This window comes from Capra hircus, chromosome 3 (assembly GCF_001704415.2).
Source record: "Capra hircus breed San Clemente chromosome 3, ASM170441v1, whole genome shotgun sequence".
NCBI classification, from domain to species: domain Eukaryota; kingdom Metazoa; phylum Chordata; class Mammalia; order Artiodactyla; family Bovidae; genus Capra; species Capra hircus.
In genome coordinates, this window is record NC_030810.1 from 74162681 (window position 1) to 74185409 (window position 22729).

General features: G+C 38.3%; 1 protein-coding gene across 1 annotated transcript in view; it reads right to left on the bottom strand.

Moving 5' to 3' along the window:
* Window positions 1–22729, bottom strand: part of DPYD (dihydropyrimidine dehydrogenase) — a 926917-nt gene that overhangs the window by 21933 nt on the left and 882255 nt on the right. Inside the window, exon 21 of the mRNA XM_005678060.3 lies at window positions 3126–3269. Within this exon, the coding sequence (XP_005678117.1) occupies window positions 3126–3269 (144 nt within the window). The remainder of the gene's footprint in view (window positions 1–3125; window positions 3270–22729) is intronic.

Here is a 22729-nt window from a genome sequence, read left to right on the forward strand (position 1 = left end):
AGATGGAGATCTTATGTTTACTTCAAACTAATTAACTAGAGAAAGAGACCCACAATTCCCACTTAACCCCAAATCATATAGTAGTTACAGTCAAACATGGGGGGCAGTTGTGAAGAGCTGAAGGATCCAGCTTCTTCTTTACCATCTGTGTCCACATCATCCTTTCAGTAGCACACAAATAATTTAGAGGAAACAACTCAAGAGACTCTTTGGGGCTATTTTATTATTGAAAGTCCCAAGTATTCACTTTATTTGGAATTATGGCATTGAAGTGCTGGTAGATTTTGTGTTCAGCCACTTCCATATTTCGTTTCAGAACTCTGACTCATTTAACCCTCCCAACATCAAGTCAAAATTCCACTGTTTTTTTTTTTTTTTTTATAGGGTACATTTTTTTCCCTCTCATAGTTATAAGACATTTTTAAGGGTTCCAATTTGACTACAAAAGAGAGGTAACAGAGGAATTCCAGAAAACTCCTAAGAGCAAGCTTTTCAACTGATGCTTCAACCAGAAAATGGGGATGTAGGAGTAGATAGTCACTGAACAGAGAAGAACAGGTTTAAGTGAATGCAAAGCACATTCAGTGACTGTGATTTCAGAGAAAATATAGGCCTGTAATACCACACCGTTTCCTTTTGTTTTCATTATGATTGCTTTAAAATAATTCTATCTTGAGGGAGGTGGGCAGGAGTGAAGTAGATGTGGCTATAAAGGGGCAAGCTGAGGGATCTTTATGCTGATAGAAATCTTGTACCTGACTGTGGTGCACACAGGACACAACACCCTGCACATGGGGTGAAACTGCATGAACTAAAAACACATGTATGCACACATGCAAATGAGAAGAGTACAACTGAAGAAATCTGAATAAGATCAGTAGGTTGTATCTCTGTCATTTTCCTGGTTGTGTTACTGTACTACAGTTTTACAACATGTTACATTGCCTAGAGCCAGACATCCTAGAATGTGGAGTCAAGTGGGCCTTAGAAAGCATCACTACAAACAAAGCTAGTGGAGGTGATGGAATTCCAGTTGAGCTATTTCAAATCCTGAAAGATGATGCTGTGAAAGTGCTGCACTCAATATGCCAGCAACTTTGGAAAACTCAGCAGTGGCCACAGGACTGGAATAGGTCAGGTTTCATTCCAATCCCAAAGAAAGGCAATGCCAAAGAATGCTCAAACTACTGCACAATTGCACTCATCTCACATGCTAGTAAAGTAATGCTCAAAATTCTCCAAGCCAGGCTTCAGCAATACGTGAACCGTGAACTTCCAGATGTTCAAGGTGGATTTAGAAAAGGCAGAGGAATCAGAGATCAAATTGCTAACATCTGCTGGATCATCAAAAAAGCAAGAGAGTTCCAGAAAAACATCTATTTCTGCTTTATTGACTATGCCAAAGCCTTTGACTGTATGGATCACAATAAACTGTGGAAAATTCTGAAAGAGATGGGAATACCAGACCACCTGACCTGCTTCTTGAGAAACCTATATGCAGGTTAGGAAGCAACAGTTAGAACTCCACATGGAACAACAGACTGGTTCCAAATAGGAAAAGGAGTACGCCAAGGCTGTATATTGTCACCCTGCTTATTTAACTTACATGCAGAGTACATCATGAGAAATGCTGGGCTGGAAGAAACACAAGCTGGAATCAAGATTGCCGGAAGAAATATCAATAACCTCAGATATGCAGATGACACCATCCTTATGGCAGAAAGTGAAGAGGAACTAAAAAGCCTCTTGATGAAAGTGAAAGAGGAGAGTGAAAAATTTGGCTCAAAGCTCAACATTCAGAAAACCAAGATCATGGCATCTAGTCCCATCACTTCATGGGAAATAGATGGGGAAATAGTGGAAACAGTGTCAGACTTTATTTTTTTGGGCTCCAAAATCACTGCAGATGGTGACTGCAGCCATGAAATTAAAAGACGCTTACTCCTTGGAAGAAAAGTTATGACCAACCTAGATAGCATATTCAAAAGCAGAGACATTACTTTGCCAACAAAGGTCCATCTAGTCAAGGCTATGGTTTTTCCAGTGGTCACGTATGGATGTGAGAGTTGGACTGTAAAGAAAGCTGAACGCCGAAGAATTGATGTTTTTGAACTGCGGTGTTGGAGAAGACTCTTGAGAGTCCCTTGGACTGCAAGGAGATCCAATCAGTCCATTCTGAAGGAGATCAACCCTGGGATTTCTTTGGAAGGAATGATGCTAAAGCTGAAGCTCCAGTACTTTGGCCACCTCATGCGAAGAGTTGACTCATTGGAAAAGACTCTGATGCTGGGAGGGATTGGGGGCAGGAGGAGAAGGGGACAACCCAGAATGAGATGGCTGGATGGCATCACTGACTCGATGGACGTGAGTCTGAGTGAACCCCGGGAGTTGGTGATGGACAGGGAGGCCTGGCCTGCTGCGATTCATGGGGTCGCAAAGAGTCGGGACACGACTGAGTGACTGAACTGAGTTGAACTGAACATTGCAGACACTATGTAAAGGGTACACAAGACTTCTCTGTATTATTTCTTACACTTGTATGTGAATCTACATCTGTTTCAAATGAAAAAGTTGAAGAAAAACAAGAGATATAATGCACACATAATTCCATCTTAATAATAATTTTTGATATTATCCAGAAAATTATTATAAAACCCAAATCTGAACAGACTTTCCCAGGCTAAACCAGAGAAAGGTTTTCTACAATATAAAGTATCATGTTGGTATTGATGGTGCATACTGATCATGCGGGGCTCCCCCAGTGGCTCAGCGGTAAAGAATCTGCTTGCAATGCAGAAAACACAGATTCAATCGCTGGGACAGGAAGATCTCCTGGAAGAGGAAATGGCAACCCACTCCAGTATACTTGTCTGGGAAATTTCATGGACAGAGGAGCCTGGTGGGCCACAGTCCATATAATGCAAAAGAGTCAAACACAGCTTAGCAACTGAGCATGCATGCATACAAAAGAGGCTATCTTGTCATCAGAGACCAAAATTTTTTAAATTTTCAATATATTTTAAAAACAAAAACAGTGATGTATTTAAGCAGGAAATAAACACAAACTAAACAGTAAAATAGACATATATATATATATATATAAACACACATAGCCTAATCTTTACCTTAACAGAAGGAATAGGTTTTTTGGGGATAAAATGGTTTCTTGCAAGTGGTGGAAAGGTCGCATTTTCTTCTTTCAGTCTAAACTTTTCCTCTGCTATGATTTTCTTGCGCTTCTCAAGATAAGGTCCAAAGCTTGGCAGTTTCTAATAGGAAAACACACAAACAACAAAGCATGTTAGTTCACAGGATAGAAAAATGTGAGAATATAAACACATAAATATACGAACAAACAAAATGTGTGTTTGCAGATTGGTTCAGGTAAACTGCAACAAGGTCTTCATTCTTGGACCATTAGTCTTCTAGGTATTAGATTTCATTAATTATTAAAAAGAACACAATATCACAATACCTTTACCAAATATGTATGTGTTAGATATACAAATGTTAATTTAAAATACATCCCTAAAAACAGAATAAAATTCACAATGGCAAAAGCAGACCATTCACTTAAAACAATAGCTATTAGTCAGACCATTTGTTTAGTTCATATAGACAGAAGGTGAAACCTATTGATGATTTTTTTCCTCTTCATCAGGTTTTTAGCACAGTATAGACACAGCCCAGTCTCTGACAAATGCTTTTGTCAATAGCAAAGATACTTTGCCAAAGTTCTAATCTGTATCTCTATTTTATTGTGTTCAAATTCTTACTACATCTCTTTAAAGATGGTAACTAAGATTGTTGATTGCAGTCTACTGGAATAGCTGAAAAACAGAATGGTAAAAATATTGATTTCTCTGTACAGAAAAGGAAAATAAACTTTATTTGCATGAAGGTGGCAAAAATAGAAACAAAAAGCAGAAGAAATATCACATTGCTTAAACTCCATCAGTATTCAAAATCACATTATGTAGTTTTAAATCTCAAGGTTATTTAATTGTACTTTACAAAGTTCATTTAGAAAGATACCTGGGTGTCATGGAAAAATGCTAAGTGGTTTCAAGTTAACATGAATATGCCCTCCTATTATTCATTACCCTACAATTATTTCCTCTTCACTTTGTCCTTCTCTTCTAGAACCTTTGATCTTCACTTTTACTGACATATACTGCTGAGGATAGGCGCCATTGAATTCCAAATGTTTTGTGTTTGCTTGTAACCTGGAACTGCTAGGTCTCTTTTCTAAGACTGCAAAAATAACCGCCTCCCACCTCTTCTGCAGAATAAAGCACATTTATCTAGCCGAGGAAGGCTTGGGAAACTACAGCACTGCAAGGTCATACTGATATCTGCCCTAGCAAGTACTCTGGTACAAAATTATAGTTGTTTCAAAACACTGGCCTCTACATGCCAGGTTGCATAATGCCCTGGGAAAGTGAGTTCTCTGGCCCTTTAGAGATGTCAATAGGGTAGGTAAACCAAACTTAAACTATGCTACAATTCAGCCAAACTGCAACTGGAAATTTATATTGGCAGAAAATACTCATGTGTAACTATCTGAGATTGTTACTTCCATTATCAATTTACTGTAATTATGTCAAGTCGAGCAAATAGAAACAATGTTATGAATGCCAATTTAATTTACATACAATTAAACCTGAACTATACACTTCATCTCCGTACCTTAATGCTTTCCTAAATTACTATATTTAATGATTACAGTAATATGTGAAATGATATGATGGAGGGAGAGAATATATGAATATATTGTATCTATTTTATCATAAAATAAGTGATGCTGTCCTATTAAAATGCATACAGTATAAAAAAATCCTTAATATTATCACATATTTAAGGCACTTTAATATAGAAAAGATAAGCTTGCTTAGAGTATCCTCTACTGAAATGACTCTTCCCCTGTCACATGAGGCGTTAGGGATTACACTTGGTGCCAATGCCCCTTAGGGTCCTGATAACACCTCAGAAGGCGGTAAATGCATGTCCACTTGATACAAATCTTGTCAGAATATCACTCTCACCACACTTTTACATTAAGGACCCTCGCACCCTAATCTTACATCCTTGAAGATTATCAAGATTTGTTAGTGTGAAACACATGACCTCTGAGGCTAGCAGATCCCTCGTGAGGAAGGCAAGTTTTATGAAAATCTGACCCATTATCCTCTTCCTTGACAGGTCTTACCTTATTCAACACTGTCTCATTCCACCAAAAAAGTTGTATAAAGTTATTCAAAAGAAATCATTCTTGGAACTTGTTAATCTACTTTTAAACATAGACCAGAGGAGATATTTCTTTTCCACTTAAATTATTGCTTATCCAAAGAGAAATAAAGTAGTCACATTTAAACTGTGATGATTTAAATTGTTCCAATAACGATAATAGTAATAATAATAATAGAAAAATCATTTGATGCAGAATAGAATACAGCTTGTACCAACCCCTTGTTATTTGGTGCTTTTTTTTTTTTTTGCAGTGGCTGACAATATTTGCCATATTTAACTAATGCAGCCTTTTCATGACTAATGGTGCTATAATTATAATGTTAATCTTTTATAATTTATCCAAAGGAGAGGTTCTCAATTTAACATAAAGATTCTTACAGGATTTTCTCTGTGTGTTGAAGAAAACAGTGGAAAGGCAAGAAAACTCTTGTCAAAGTTTTCTTTAAATTGACAGCATATCCACACAGATCACTGACTGCCCCTTCGATGTTCTGCTATTTATCTCCAAATCAATGAAGGTCTATTCGCATGTAGTTTCTCACTGCCATATGGAGACTGAAGTGTTGTAGGAGCAGCTTCCAAAACTTCAAGGTTGCCATACATAGTCATTTTGCTTTCTGCATTAGTATAAGAAATTTCAGTGCTTTTAAAACATTATTACTATGTTGCTCATATTTAAATGCCTCTAAGATAGCCTAGAACTGAACATTTGAAAAGTTAAGTTTTCTGAAAATAAAAAGATCAATTGCCCCTTGCATCTGAGGACCATATATTACACTTAGGCATATGTCTGTGTTTAGATCTTGCCAAAGGGACAAACCAGAGCAAAAAAAAAAAAAAAAAAAAGTGAAGGTGAAGGCATAGTGGGCCACTGTATATGTGTGCAATCAGTGATGATTAATAAAGCATTTAGCTCAAATCTCTGCCTGAACATACAGTTAATTGATTTCCTATTGCAGGAGGAGAAGCAGCAGGCCCTGACAGAGCCAGCAGCAGGAGCTTTTCCTCTTCATTCATTATTTTCTTGCAGAAAAAGTTGTAGCCTGCGGTAACTCCAAGTGAGAGGTTTGAGCGTCATGCTATATTTCTTAAACAAAAGAAAAAGTTCTTTAGGACTCTCAAAAGCTGCTTCGTAATTGATGAGCTGAACAAAGCTCAGAAATGGTGTGATTTTTGTTTCAATAGTTTCTCCAGGGATTCATCATTGATGAAATTGTCCTCACCAGAAAAGCTAAATCCTACTCATTTAAAGATAACAGTATCTCACACTAAAACTGTCTCTATCCAGATATTAAAAGCATTACATTGCCGATAGAAAAGTGACAACATAATGAATCAACAAGGATACCTTAAGCCAGCAAAGCTTTAAGGTAAAGAAGTCTATTTGGATTATAATTTATTCATGGATCAATCTAAAGGTAATTGAGCATATTATGAAGTAGAAGAGGATTCTTATTTCTAATAGAAGCAAGCACTAGTATCTCCCAGTTTAAATTGCATATTTTTTATGAGAATGGCAGGAAGTTGGCTAATAGCATCGGTCTACAGTGCTATCCGGAGAAGGCAATGGCACCCCACTCCAGTACTCTTGCCTGGAAAATCTCATGGACGGAGGAGCCTGGGGGGCGTCGGACACGACTGAGGGACTTTCACTTTTCACTTTCCTGCATTGGAGAAGGAAATGGCAACCCACGCCAGTGCTCTTGCCTGGAGAATCCCAGGGATGGGGGAGCCTAATGGGCATCCATCTATGGGGTCGCACAGAGTCGGACACGACTGAAGCAACTTAGCAGCAGCAGTAACAGCAGCACAGTGCTGTAAGAGATCAACTCTATTTTTCAATCGTACCCTCTTACCTGATTTGAAACAATGAAGGCAAGAAAGGTAATTTCTTTGATAACCAAATGGTAATAAGTTAAAAGACAAAATGATTTCAAGTTTATACTGAGTGTGATATAAATATATACATTTCATATACTGTTAAAACACACACACACATATATATACACACACACTGAGTGCAATATATATGTGTGTGTTACAAATGGCATATATATTTTGCACTCAGTATAAACCTGAAATCCATATATATATGTGTGTGTGTGCATATATATATATAAATATAGTGTGTGTGTGTATACACACTGACAGATTGAAGAATAAATTAAGTGTAAATGATATAGTATGCTTCATGACTAAGAATTAATTTTTTTACAAAAACATGTTCACATACGACTTAGTTACACTATCTTTTGTCATTTATTCAACATATACAATATCAAATGCCTATTCTGCACAAGGAACTGTCCCTTGCTACATTAAAGGTTGAATAATTTCTATACGTAATGTGTGTAATTATCACTGCTAGTAATTTTATAAGTATCTCTTGTCATTCATTAGGGCTAGTGTCACACTGAATTATATATCAAGCATATCTAGTTTTGTTGTTATCTAAAGGAGAGTGAAAAAGTTGGCTTAAAGCTCAACATTCAGAAAATGAAGATCATGGCATCTGGCCCCACCACTTCATGGGAAATAGATGGGGAAATAGTGGAAACAGTATCAGACTTCATTTTTGGGGGCTCCAAAATCACTGCAAATGGTGACTGTAGCCATGAAATTAAAAGACGCTTACTCCTTGGAAGAAAAGTTATGACCAACCTAGATAGTATATTCGAAAGCAGAGACATTACTTTGCCAACTAAAGTCTGTCTAGTCAAGGCTATGGTTTTTCCAGTAGTCGTGTATGGATGTGAGAGTTGGACTGTGAAGAAGGCTGAGTGACGAAGAATTGATGCTTTTGGACTGTGGTGTTGGAGAAGACTCTTGAGAGTCCCTTGGACTGCAAGGAGATCCAACCAATCCATTCTGAAGGAGATCAGCCCTGGGATTTCCTTGGAGGGAATGATGCTAAAGCTGAAGCTCCAGTACTTTGGCCACCTCATGAGAAGAGTTGACTCATTGGAAAAGACTCTGATGCTGGGAGGGATTGAGGGCAGGAGAAGGGGATGACAGAGGATGAAATGGCTGGATGGCATCACTGACTTTATGAACGTGAGTCTGAGTGAACTCCAGGAGTTGGTGATGGACAGGGAGGCCTGGCGTGCTGCGATTCATGGGGTCACAGAGTCGGACATGACTGAGCGACTGAAATGAACTCAACTGAACTGAAAGGCATTGTATATGAAGATCCTTGGAAAACTATTTAATCTCAATCAAATGATCAACAAAACAAAAAGTAAAGACAATAAACCTTCCAAGACTTAGTCTTTAACAAAATTCAGAAAGGCAATGGAGTACTTTTGGATACCTAAAATAAAAATGTAGGAGCACAATGATTGGGAGCCTGGGTTCTCTTAGCGTGTTCTTAACACACCCTAATTAAATCACTATGTGCTTGGTGTGATGCAAGACAGTATGGGAAACAGAAATGAGAGGTCTGTTCTGTTCTGTCTGAATTCACTAATTTTTCTTCTTCCCTTCTTTCAATTATGATAGCAATTAATTGCTTACATTTGATCCTGCATTTTATTCCATAATCTGCTTTAATGTGGCTTACATTTAGAAACTTCGGTTTTCCCCATGAATAACTGGCTTGTAATACTTTATCACTGATATAATAGTAAACAGTTTTTCAAGATATTATCAAATTTGGACAGTGGAAAACAATAAGGAGAAAGAGAGAGGACCATCTGTACATTATGTTATCATAATACTATATGGTGCCCAGTATTACAAATTGGGACACTGGGGCTGGACATGCAAAATATATGATATCAGTGAAATGTAACCATTAGTTTAACCTGATAAATTTAAGTGGACAACTTATGATCAAAAATTTGATGTCTATGGCAGTCGAAAGCAATGATAACTCATGCTTCATAGTGAAAGCAGAAAGGCAACATTTGAATAGTGGTTAGGATACTGACTTAGAAGTCAAATTTGCATTAAAATCACAGTTTTACACCCATTAGCTATTGACTATGTGCCAATTACTTAACCATTCTGCTACTAATTTTCCTTATCAATGAAATGAGAATGATAACATCTAACTCACGATGTTGGTATAAGCATTAAATGGAATAACATTTGTAAAGTTCATCCCTGCCAATTTATTCCCACAAGCTTTAACTGCTTACATTGCACTGTGTACCATGCTCTGTATGACCGTGTTTGCTCATGCTAGGAAGGAGCCCACCCTCTGATTTTAACCTGGGATATGTCCATTTGGTGTTTTGTCTCAGTTCAGTATTCACAGGATCTTAATAATGTCCTCTACTGACTTCCCACTCTCCCCAGTATTAAGAGCCCCTTGAAGTGTTGCAAAGCACTCTGGATACTTCTATCCTTGCATTTATGCCACTGTCGTATCATTAGTAGCCTCTGACTTCATCTTCCCCATTTGTGGTCCTGGTTAGTTTTTGATCTAGCTACTCAGTGTATTTTCTTCCCCCTTGTTTTTGGCTTGGTGCTTAGTTTTTTTTTTTTTTCCTCAATAAGTTTTTCAAACTTGAAAAATTGCTGAATGAATACATGCATGAATATCTTGAATGTGAGTTAAAAATCCTGCTAGTTGTTTAAAATGTCAGACAATCCCAAACAATTACTTTCAGAAAGGAATTAACTTACAGAAATAGGTTCTTTTAAAATTAAAAATTATATATACTTACACAACATCTGTGATTCACAAATTAAATAAAAAATAGTGCAAGACACTTACTTTATATATAAAAACAATCTGTCATCTTAAAGAACCTGTAGTTAATAACAACAGCAGTACGCCAAGACAAAGGCTGTGGCAGAGGTGACCTCAGATGGCAGATGAGCAATGACAATGTGCACCTAACCCAGGCTGAGAGGGTGAAACTTTTCTAGAGGAAATGACATTAGAGCTAAGCTCTGAAGGATAAAGTGAAAGTTGATTGACGAGTAGTGAAGACAGAGATATGAGGGTTAGGAAAGGGAAAGAAAATCTTCCAAGCAAACGAAATACCAGGGGGAGAAGAGTAACATTTTGGAAGAAGCGCTGGGGGGCCAGGAGGCTGCTGACGCTCTGCTCTGTGTTTCATAAGATATAAGAGAGTGTGGAGCTTCTTCAGTGAAGGGCAAGCAGAGCATGTTTTGTTGTGAAGTGATGACACTGGGATGTATGTTAAGAAGAATGTCAATCAAGAGAAGAAAATCTAACATGAATGGAATGCCAGAAAAGGGTGAAGGAGGAAAGACTTGCTTTTGGCTAAAGATTGTGCAGGTGCTGGAGCTGCAAAGACAATGTGGTTCTTTCCAAAAGCAGCTTATGGCCTGTGAGGAAGACTGACTCATATTTGATAAAACTGAGTTAAGATCATTACTGTTTTATACTGACATATTATTTAAATGAGGTATAGCAGATTTCTCTAAAGAAACAAACTTGTTGCTTACAGTGATAACTTTTAAAGCAGTATCTTTAGCTTGGAGTTCAGGAGATTAAGTTCTGATGTAGTGATTGAAAAGAAATAAAACCAAAGAGATGTCCAAACCACTATGCATGAGAAATGCAGAAGAATCTGAAGCAGAGGGAGAAGAAAGGAGAGAAGAGAGGGAAGAGGATAGATCATTAAGAGAAGGAAAAGAGAGACAGAGAGAGAGGGAGCAGAACCTGACTGTGTGATGGCTGGAGGACTTTCATAAAGAGGAGGAGCTAATATTCAACTTTAAGCTGTTTCTATTGCTGCAGCCCAAATCCTCCTCTATGAACCCTAAAACTTTAATAACATCTCCTGCCCAGCTGCGATTCATGGGATGGCAAAGAGTTGGACACGACTGAGCGACTGAACTGACTGACTGACTGACCCACTTATCTGCCCTGGAGAGAAATCTGGCAGAAAGTCAGGAAAATAGGATTCAGTTTCATGGCTGGATTATAGAATTCCTGAGGGTGGCCTCAAGAATAGAGACTAATGAGAGGTGAGATTTGAGGGAGACTCAGAAATCAGTGGGAGTAAGAACTTATTGCCAAAAGTGATGTAGAGAACACAACCTCTAGGAATTTTGTAGCAAAATCCAGAGGATGGGATTGGGTGATCTCAGCTGACATCTGGGTCATGTAGATAATTATAAGGAGGAAAGAGATAAGAAGAGGAAGAAGTGCACAGTTTGACATAATCCTGGTCTAATGAGCACTTTATTTCAACTAAGAGCTTCCCAGGCAAGGGCAGTGGTAAAGAATCTGCCTGCTAATACAGGAGACGCAGGAGACATGGGTTCTATCAGTGAGTCAGGAAGATCCCCTGGAGCTAGGAAATGGCAACCCGCTCCAGCATTCTTGCCTGGAGAATCCCGTGGACAGAGGAGGGCTAAGTCCACGGGGTCACAAAAGAGTCGGACATAACTGAGAAACTGAGCATGCACGTAGCAGGCACGCAAGAGATTAAACACTTTCTAGTAAAGGAGGAATTCAAGCTGTGAAGAAAGATTATAAAAAGGAGAAATAGCATGTGGTGCTCGAAAAGGGGAAAAAAGAGAAAGGAATGGTTGAGTAAAGGGATGAAAAGGTAAGAAACTACAGGATGAACTCATTCTTAGACAACCTGCTGCTGCTAAGTCGCTTCAGTCATGTCCGACTCTGTGCGACCCCACCAGGCTCCCCTGTCCCTGGGATTCTCCGGCAAGAACACTGGAGTGGGTTGCCATTTCCTCCTCCAATGCATGAGAGTGAAAAGTGAAAGTGAAGTCGCTCAGTCGTGTCCGACTCTTAGCGACCTCATGGACTGCAGCCCACCAGGCTCCTCCGTCCATGGGATTTGCCAGGCAAGAGTACTGGAGTGGGGTGCCACTGCCTTCTCCGTTAGACAACCTAAACATAGTAAATACCTGAAGAATAGTAGCAAGTGAAGCCGGGAAATCTATGGAGGGCTCTGAATTCAGGGCAAAATGGTTTGAATTTTTATTCTTCAGGGCGTAGGGAAACATGTACCCTAATATGCTTTTATGTAATCAGGTCTCTGTGGTAGCAGACAGAAGGATGAATTGTTGGGAGAATGCTTGTGGCATAAAGAGGAGAATGATCCAGAATGTTGGAGATGGTGAGTTCAATAAGTATATTGGATTCCAGAGCACTGGAAAAAAAATTAAATACAAAGAAAAAGGAAAAAAAAACATGAAAAAAAGAGCAGAATGGAGTGAGGAAGTAAAGGAAGGAGGCAAGGACAAAAAAAGGAAATGAGCAAAATCAATCAAAAAACTGAATTTTTATACACAGGAAAATATCTTTTAAATATTGTATACTCTGAAAATTAGAGGCCCAATAGTGACTACACATACCAACCCCAAGAATTCACATGGGTCTTCACTCCCTCACAACTCACCAACTTGCGCGCCCCTGCTCTGACAGTGACTGCTGCCTGAAACCACATCGCTTTCATCCTTTCTGACCCAGAACTCCTCTCTGACTAACTTCTGCTTTTACCTTTTTACTGCTTATCTCCCTGCAAATGACCTCTCCTCTCTCACCGTCCCCCACTCAATCAGAGTCTCAAGCGTTTTCAAACTCATGTGGGAACTGTGTTAACGGGTGACTGCACAGAAGAGTTACATCCTCATGCAAATGAACATAAAACAATGTGGGCAGGGAATCTGGGAGGGACAAAATAGGATTCCAGTTCCTTTCCTTGCACACTGGAGAACTCCTGTTTGCGCTTTGTACTGGTGATGAAGTCGAGGGCGAAGGCTTGGGAAAATTGGCTTCCTCAACAATAGCTCTGCTGAGAGGTGACTGTAAGTTCTATACAGGAAGCAATTGTACCACCATTGGTTTATCTTCCTCAAAATCAACATATTTATCCAGCATCCCTCACAACAAGCCCTTTGCAAAGTGCAGGAGGATATCAACTCTTCTTCACTGAAAACCCATGAGGTGGGTATTGTTCTTGTCCCCACTTACAGTTGAGAAGACTGAGGTTTGGAAAGGCTGAATAACCTGCTCCAGTTCTTACTTATTAGTCAACAACAGACCCAGCATTCAATTTCCAGTCTGCCAGATGCTGGACTCTGTGCTGTGCTGTCACTCATGCCTCTTTGTAGTCCTTACAAAGCTTATTAAATGAGTATTTACTCCACTTTTTGATTGATGTAAAGACGAATACCGCACACATATTCCGTTCCTTGAAATCTATGCTTCTTATTTTTCTTATTCCACAAACTGTGAAGAGAAAAATGCCTCAAAAGAATGCCGAACACACGCAAGGCAAAATATCTGTATTAGTTGAGTCCTTTTTATTACTGGCCTCAAGTTTAATGAGCCCACATTAATACAGGTGAAAGGCCAGCATGTTACATGCAGTGGTTAATGAAATACCATACAGCTGCTGAGAGAATGATTAGCAGCCAAATATGAATTTAATATCCTTCACTCTCAAGACACAGCACCCCATGGGAGGCATCTTTTGGGGGAGACAGTGTGATATATTGCAAACAGTACTTTCTTGAGAGTTAGGAGATATGGCTCCAACTGTAACCTTGCTACCGGCTCTTTTTGTGACCTCTGACAGTGCAGTGACTTTCTCGGTTTTCTCATCTATAAAATGAGGAGGTTGGACCAGATGATATATAATATTCCTTCCAGTGTCACATTTTGTTTTGTTTTCAAATTCAGTTAGAAATCCTCAGGGTTTATGCCCAGGTAGCAACACATAGTCTGTGGAGGAAATGTTGGATTGAGTCATAACTTACATAACTCTTTCCCTCTTAATGATAGAACATTCTGAATCTATTTAAGTAGAAAAATATGGATAGTGTGGCTAATATTTACCAAACTCCTGAGGCTGGATGAGTTCTTACACTGCTTTAGGCTTCATCGGTACAACCACATATAGCATTGCTATTTTATCTCATTAAGTAATAAAGTCTGTATGGATAATTAAGAGAAAGAAAACATTTTTTACAAAGAAAGCTATAAATAATCTGTATACATTGGGAAATTCCTATAGATCACAACTAACACTACACTGTAATTATCTTTACAAAGTTTGATGTTTACTGACAAAGTCACCTGAGACACACTGTCTACAAAATCAACCATGCACATTTAGAAGTAGATATAAATATTGGAGAAGGAAATGGCAACCCACTCCAGTATTCTTGCCTGGAGAATCCCAGGGACAGAGGAGTCTAGTGGGGTCGCACAGAGTCGGACACGCCTGAAGCGACTTAGCAGCAGCAGCAGCATAAATGATACTGGGCATGAACTTGCCAAGTAAGGAAGAATAAAATGTAGATACACTTGTGACTGCATTTGTGTATACTGGAAGTTTTAGGCTGCTAAATGGAGATAACAGTGCGTGAGTATGTGTGCTCAGTTGTGTCTGACTCTTTGCAACCCCATGGACTGTAAGCTGCCAGGCTCCTCTGCCCACGGAATCTTCCAGGCAAGAACACTGCAGTAGGTTGCCGTTTCCTACTCCAAGGGATCTTCCTGAACTAGGGATTGAACCTAGTCTCTTGCTTCTCCTGCACTGGCAGGTGGATTCTTTACTGCTGCACCACATGGGAAGCCCCAAAGAAAATAGAACCTCCTATAACACTAAAACAGTGCAATATACAGAATGGTCACTCATCATGGATGCAGAGACGAAGACACTTAGTCTCTAAGACAAGTCACTTGCCCTCTGTGAGCCTCAGTTATTATCTACGTAAAAAAGAAATAATAATGATTACTCTTACCTCCTCATTCTTCACAATTGTTTGAAATAGGAAGGTACTAATAGATTATTAAAATAGAGCTTTTACTGTTTTATAAACTATAAAGCAGCCTAGAACTCAAGTGTTATTTTAATATATTGAGTATAAATATGATTTATGCTCAATATAGCAAACAATATAAAGATGAAGTGGGTATGCTGAATTATAAAAATGTCACAAAAAACTACACATGAAGAAAGACTTCCTGAGCTATAGTTCTTCCAGTGCTTTAGGAGGACTTGGATGCAATAATATGTTTCGAAATCCACCTTCAAAATGCCACTGCTTTCATGGCAAAATATTGCATAGAATGTCAAGGGCAAAAACCAATGAGGGAAAACGGAATAAAAATTATTTCATACAATGTGATAGAAGTAAAGGAAAACAGAAAAGTGGAGTGATGAAGAAAATGGGACTGCTCTACATACGCAAAAAGGCACTCAGGTTTCAGGCTATATTTGAAGCCACATTAGAAGATTAATCAATCTTTTTTAGATTTACATACTACAATACCTAATATTTTCCTACATGGAAACACCTGGATGACAGCTTTAAAAACCTTCTTACCTCAAAGTGTGGCACAAGATATAAAGTATTACATGTTGATTCAATCAAAAACTCTATTGTGGTTACATTTCAGGATATATTGAAAAAAATGATCATCATTTTGAAAGTCAATTTTTAGGGTTTCTATGCTAAGCAGGAGATTTATATTGGAGAGAAAATGAAAGTGCATGCAAGTTTTTAGTTGAAAGGAAAGAATTTTGTAACATAATTAATTACCATGTGGGTAGGAAGTATTTGACAGGGGGAAAGAATCTTTTTCATGAGTGGCAAAGGGCTCTATAAACAACAGATTCTTCATGCAGGTTAGAATACACTAGCTAACGTCTGTCTGTAACATCGACTTGCATCCAGACCTGGGTCACTGCTGAAGGCAGTCATTGTCCCATAGATCTGGATTTTCCCCTGTCTCTCCCACACACATCACTTTCTAAACTATAATACCATTATTTGTGCATTTTCTTTTTTTCTGTATAGATCATAAACATTTTGAGAATGTGCTGATTCTTCATCATTCCTCTTAATTCTTTGCATCTAGTTGGCATTAATTAAATATCTGATGAATGAAGGAAGGATTAAAATTGACAGAAAACTATACTGACAAGTAATTTCAGCTAACCTTAAGTGGTCACAGCTTCATGATGACAACACGTGATCTAGTCTGAACACTTTTGTACAAAATATTCAAAAAGATTCCCTCTATGCACAATGTTTGGCAGGAGTGGGATTGACCTAACACTTAATGACCAGATCCATGCATGATATTTGGCCTGGTCCATAGTATTGCATAAACCAATCCCTGGTAATAACATTTACTTTGAATTGTGAAAACATCCTATAGCTGAATAAGTAATAAGGTATTGTAGGCTTAGAGCTCAATACAAATAATTTCTGTGTATTTTCCAGGTTCTTTGCTTTAAGTTTTTAATAAGAAAATAGTAATGACCCACTATTTCATTCTCTTTGTTAGGCAGTTAGAATAGGGAAAAGGAGTCCAAAATGGCGGTGGTTAAAAGACAAGGAAGAGAAAAGCCCATGAAAATAGAATGGAGGAAGGTCAAAGGAAGATCCGAGGACCAAAGTGAGGACTTCAGGTAGAACAGCACTCCTGACTAAGCCCAATTTACATAGGGCAGGCCGGGGGGAAGGAAAAAACATATAAAAAGAGGAGCCAAAGGGCTCTCTCTCTCCCGCATGCTGGGGTGCTCTTCCCTTCGCGTCTTTGGATCGACGTGCCCTCACACCTCGAAGATGGATTTTCCTGCTATCTTCTAACTAAAATAGAGCTGTAACACTGAGCTATAACACTGATTTGTCTAAGAGCTATAACACGGTCCATTCGAGACCTGAGAGCTATAACATGGTCTGTCCAAGACCCGAGAGCTGTGACACATCGAGGGGGCTTTAATGTCCGTCATTCCAAATCTTTGTTGTGATGAGACAAAAACCGAGGAGCATACACTGGCCTGATGTCTTCTTCATAAAAATATCAAACAACAAAATATTCTATAAATCATAGTTATAAAAATCATTATTTCATTGAAAATTTACTTAAAACAATTGTGAACCTAGGCAATTATCACATTAGGTCAAATATCCCTGAAGGTACAATCCAGTTGATTCTGTGGCCTTTACAAAGGGCAGATGGTTGTGTATTCCATGCTGTGGTTCTTTTTATCCCCTACCCCAGCCCTTGGGCCTAAAGATGAGCCTAATGCTTGGTATTGACTAATACTACAAAATGAAGACAGCAAAGAAATCACCTATTAGTTACATAATTATCTGAGTTTCACCAGACATCAACCAGTTGTTGAATATCACTTGTCCCAAGAAGAATTAGTACCAAATTCTAAAACCAATTAACATGGTTATAGATCTTAAAGTTTTAGAAATTGTTCTTGTGTATGATCTCAATTTCCATCATAACATAATTGTTATAATACTGGTGAAACTTGAAGCCCACTGATGTGGCAAACACTTAATGCCCAAGGCCACATAACAGTAGGTAGCAGAGCAAACTCAGACCTTGGTCTCCCAACTCCAAGCTTAACCCCATTGCCTTCTACATTGACCATGTTCTTCCCAAGCTTTTTGGCTGCCATTTCACCTAAAACTACTGCAAGGTTTTTGGCATTTTTAGTAGTTTGTAGTAGTTTTTCATGTAATAGGATTAAACATAAATAAATAATACTATAAATACATATAACATTCATCACAATTTTCATTGATATATATTTATCTAACCATTTGTTTAAGGTTAAGGTCTAATCCTATCAGACAACAACTTCTAACCCTTTGTTGAACTAACCAAGCAAAATCTTTGCCTGTATTTAACCCAAATACCCAATTATTTTATGTTTACACTTGAAAACTATACATGGATAGAGAATATAACTGCTCCTTGTCCCCAGCTGGGCACTCAGTCCTGTCCAATAAGCCTTGGTATGTTACCACTGTCAACCTGGGGCTTTCTCATTACAAAATGACATTTTTATACCTCCTTCTTTCTTCTCAAATCTAAAGTGCCACTCCTTCTCGTTGTTAGTTGATAGTCTTAGTTAAAAATCATTACATTATTGGTTAAAATATTTGAAGCGATTTTTCTATCCTGAATCTTATAAATCTACCTCATTTGTACTCTCATCCTCCATCTTTTCTTCTATTAAGATGGGAAGCACCCTGGTTCTTTTCAACAATTCATCGAGGGCTCTATCTCATATACACCTGATGATCTGAAGGAATTTGCTTCTGTAATTTTCATCTATGCTCATCCTGTGATTCAATCTCATTTAAAAAAATATTATTTCTATTAACCCACAATATGCTATATTGATTGCACCAAAGTCTTTGACTGCGTAGATGACAACAAACTGTGGAAAATTATTCAAGAGATGTGAATACCAGACCACCTTACCTGCCTCTTGAAAAACTTGTATACAGGTCAAGAAGCAACAATTAGAACCAGACATGGAACAACAGACTGGTTCCAAATAGGGAAAGGAGTATGTCAAGGCTGTATATTGTCACCCTGCTTATTTAACTTATATGCCGAGTTCATCATGAGAAATGCCAGGCTGGATGAAACCCCAGCTGGAATCAAGATTGCTGGGAGAAATATCAATAACCTCAGATATGCAGATGACACCACCCTATGGCAGAAAGTGAAGAGGAACTGAAGAGCCTCTTGATGAAAGTGAAAAAGGAAAGTGAAAAAGCTGGCTTAAAACTCAACATTCAAAAAACTAAGATCATGGCATCCAGTCCTATAACTTCACGCAAATAGATGGGGAAACAATGGAAAGAGTGAGAGACTTTTATTTTCTTGGGCTCCAAAATCACTGCAGATGGTGACTGCAGCCATGAAATTAAAAGACCCTTGCTCTTTGGAAGAAAAGCTATGACCAACCTAGACAGCATGTTAAAAAGCAGAAACATTACTAACCAAGGTCCGTCTAGTCAAAGCTATGGTTTTACCAGCAGTCATGTATGGATGTGAGAGACTATAAAGAAAGCTGAGTGCTGAAGAATTGATACTTTTGAACTGTGGTGTTGGAGAAGACTCTTGAGAAAGTTCCTTGGACTGCAAGGAGATCCAACCAGTCCATTCTAAAGGAGATCAGTCTTGGGTGTTCTTTGGAAGGACTGATGTTGAAGTTGAAACTCCAATACTTTGGCCACCTGATGCGAAGAGCTGACTCATTGGAAAAGACCCTGATGCTGGGAGGGATTGAAGGTGGGAGGAGAAGGGGACGACAGAGGATGAGATGGTTGCATGGCATCATCGACTCAATGGAGATGAATTTGAGTAAACTCTGGAAGTTGGTGATGGACAGGGAGGCCTGACGTGCTGCAGTTCATGGGGTTGCAGAGAGTCGGACATGGACACGATTGAGCTACTGAACTGAACTGATATTCCTTTCAGGAATCTGTCCTCTTTTCCAAACTAAGGAAATGCTTTGGTAATGAGGTCAAAAAGCACTACATGGCCATTATTTTGTGCTCATTTTACTTTGCGTGCTTTGTCGCTCAGTAGGGTCTGACTCTTTGTGACTTAGAATACTGGAGTGGGTTGCCATTTCCTCCCCTGGGGGATCTTCCCAACCCAGGGATCTCCTTTGTCTACTGCACTGCAGGTGGGCAGATTCTTTACCTTCTGAGCCATCGGGGAAGCCCTTCATTTTACTTTATCTTTCAGTAATATTCAACCTAGGAAAAACCCCTCCTTCTTTCTTAAAATACTACCCTTCTTTTCCTCCTACATCACTTCTGTATCCCTTTTGCTGGTTAAACTTTTCTTTATGAAACCTATAACTTAGAATATCCAAGACTCAGTCCTAGACACTCTTTATCCCCCCTCTATCAACATACTCTTTCTAAGTGATTTAATCTTGTCTCATGGCCTTAAATATTATTTCAGCTGTGGCTTTCAAATTTATAGCTCTGATACTGTTCTTTATACTGGGCTTCAGACTCTTAAGTCCAGCACCTCAATTAACATATTTAATTAAATGTTGGGAAGCAATCTCAAAATTAATGTATCTTAAGTAGATTTCTTACTATTTCACTCCAAATAGATTTCTTTCTAATCTTTTCCATCTCAGATAATGGAGTGACTGCTCACCCATTTGCTCAAGTGGAAAACCTAGGGTTATTCTAGGTTCTTTCTTTCCCTTACCATCCTGCTTAGATTATTCCTTCAGCAAAATACCTAGGCTCCACCCTCAACAGACATCCCCAAATTCTCCGCTTCTCACTGTCTTCACTGATAAGGTACTAGTCTGGGTTTCACTGTCTCTCACAGGGAACAGAGCAGTAGCCTCCTAACTCATCTGCCTCCTTTCTTTTTTGACTTGCTATAATGTATTCTCCACACAGCAGCCAGAGCAATTGTCTCCAACAGACATGAGAACAGGTCACCCCTCTGCTTAAAATTCTCCAATGATTTCCCAGTGTCTTTAAAATAAAATATAGAAGCTTTATAACAACTGCAGATTTATCTGGTCTCTGACTACTTCAGTTCTGTTTTCTTTGTTTTCTTAATTTGCTATACTGCTGCCATACTGGTCTTCTTGCTTTTCTCAAGTCTTATAAATTCCTAGAGCCTTATACTTACAGTAGGCCCTCCAAATCATACTCTGCATATCTCACTTTTAAAAATAATCCTATAATTAATTAATTAATATTTTTTCTCTATCTTCTCTAGAAGGTATAGACTACCAGGTTAAATTGTTTATCAATTTTGTTCATTGATATTTCCCAAGAACCTTGAACTCTGGCTGGCTTATTGAATATTCTTAGTGAATGAAGGTATTGGGTAGCAGTATATAGTACATGTAGGATAAACAGTGCAGTCCTTGACATGAACTTAGCTTCCAGTCCTGGTTCCATTATTTACTAGGTTTTTGACCTAGGCAAATTTTGTTTAACCTTCATGTCTCAGTTGCCTAATTCATAATATGGGAATAATTTTTCATAGGGCTGTAGTAAGGATTATATAATTTATACTTAGTATATAAAACAAAGTCAGAGCTTTGTACATATTAGGCACTTAATAAATACTATCTCTTATCTTCAATATCATTATTTTTATAGAAATCCCGGCAGGGTGTTACAGTTTTTACTATTACTATCTTACATGTGCTTTAGCGTATTTTGCTATGTGCTTAATATTACCTTAGAATTAATTTTTCCCTCCCTCCAATAAACTTTTTTCCCCAGTGTTTACAAAGGAAGTCAATGGATTAAGCATGTTTTACATCATGGAAGATTACTTTACATTTAGACTGCATACATTCTATAGAGTAAGAATCGCTCACATACAACTTTAAGCTCTTCATGTTTAAGTAAGTAAAATTAAGGAAATGAAGATTTGATAGTTGAGAAGTAAATATAAACACTAGTGCTTAAAGAATGAAGACAAGCCCATTCTGAAGCCTAAAGTAAATGCTGTCATCTGTGGGGGTGGGGAAGAGCCTCAGATCTGAGCCCATTACCGTGCTACTCCATGAACATCTGGCAGTCTGTCACTTCACAGGCAACAACATCTTCTCCAAACAGAAGAGACTTGAATTCATCAGGGATTCTCATAGTACAGTATATGCTTAACTTAAGTACCTGCTTTCCGTGATTTCCATAGATTATCATATTCATGACACTGTGGAGTGAAAGCATTCTCCTCACTCTCTAACCAGAACATGAAAAAGAAATTAAGACACTGGCAGGCACTTTGTCTCCAGTTTGTTGGACAAGTAAGAAAAGGACTTTCTACCCATTTATGTAAATGAAATTCTGTCAACTCAGAGCATTTTAACAAAGATAACAGCCATCTGTCTATTAATAAATACCAGGCAAGATAACAATTACATTTGGAGTTGACTGTTTTTTCTTTCCATAAATGTAGGTCAGTGGATATTTTTAAAGATGATGTTATAAAAAAATTTGCAAACCCCCAATAACTTTCCCTCTTATTTCATCAAACCAGTTAGAAGTTTCAGCATGTACATTTTATGTTTGTTTTCTTAGTAGTGGTTTTGGAACGTACCAGTCAAAGTCATTTTAGGAAATCAACCCTGAATATTCATTGGAAGGACTGATCCTGAAGCTGAAGCTCTAATACTCTGGCCACCTGATGTGAAGAGCCAATGCATTGGAAAAGACCCTGGTTTTGGGAAAGATTGAACGCAAAAGGAGCAGGGGCAGCAGAGGGTGAGATGATTAGATAGCATCGTCGACACAATGGACATGAATTTGAGCAAACTTCTGGAGATAGTGGAGGATAGAGGAGCCTGGTGTGTTACAACCCATAGGGTCACAAAGAGTCAGACATGACTTAGCAACTGAACAACAAGAACAAAATGTAATTAAATAGGTATGTGCTTACACACACACACACACACACACACACACACACACACACATATATATATTAGTAAGACATCCATACTCTAATCCAATATTTTTAATTCAACAGAAAGACATAAAGCATAGTAGGTTCCCTGTTGTCCAGGGGTGGTTATCCAGTTAGAAATTATCTGGGTCCTTGTATTTCATTGACTATCAGAAGAGAAGGATAAAGATATGTAACAGAATAATTAATCTGGTTACCAATTAAGCTTTAGGAATATACTTAGGAATAATATATTAATGAATAAATTGAGTTTTGGGGGATTATCTATAGAATCAATTAATCCATCCTGGT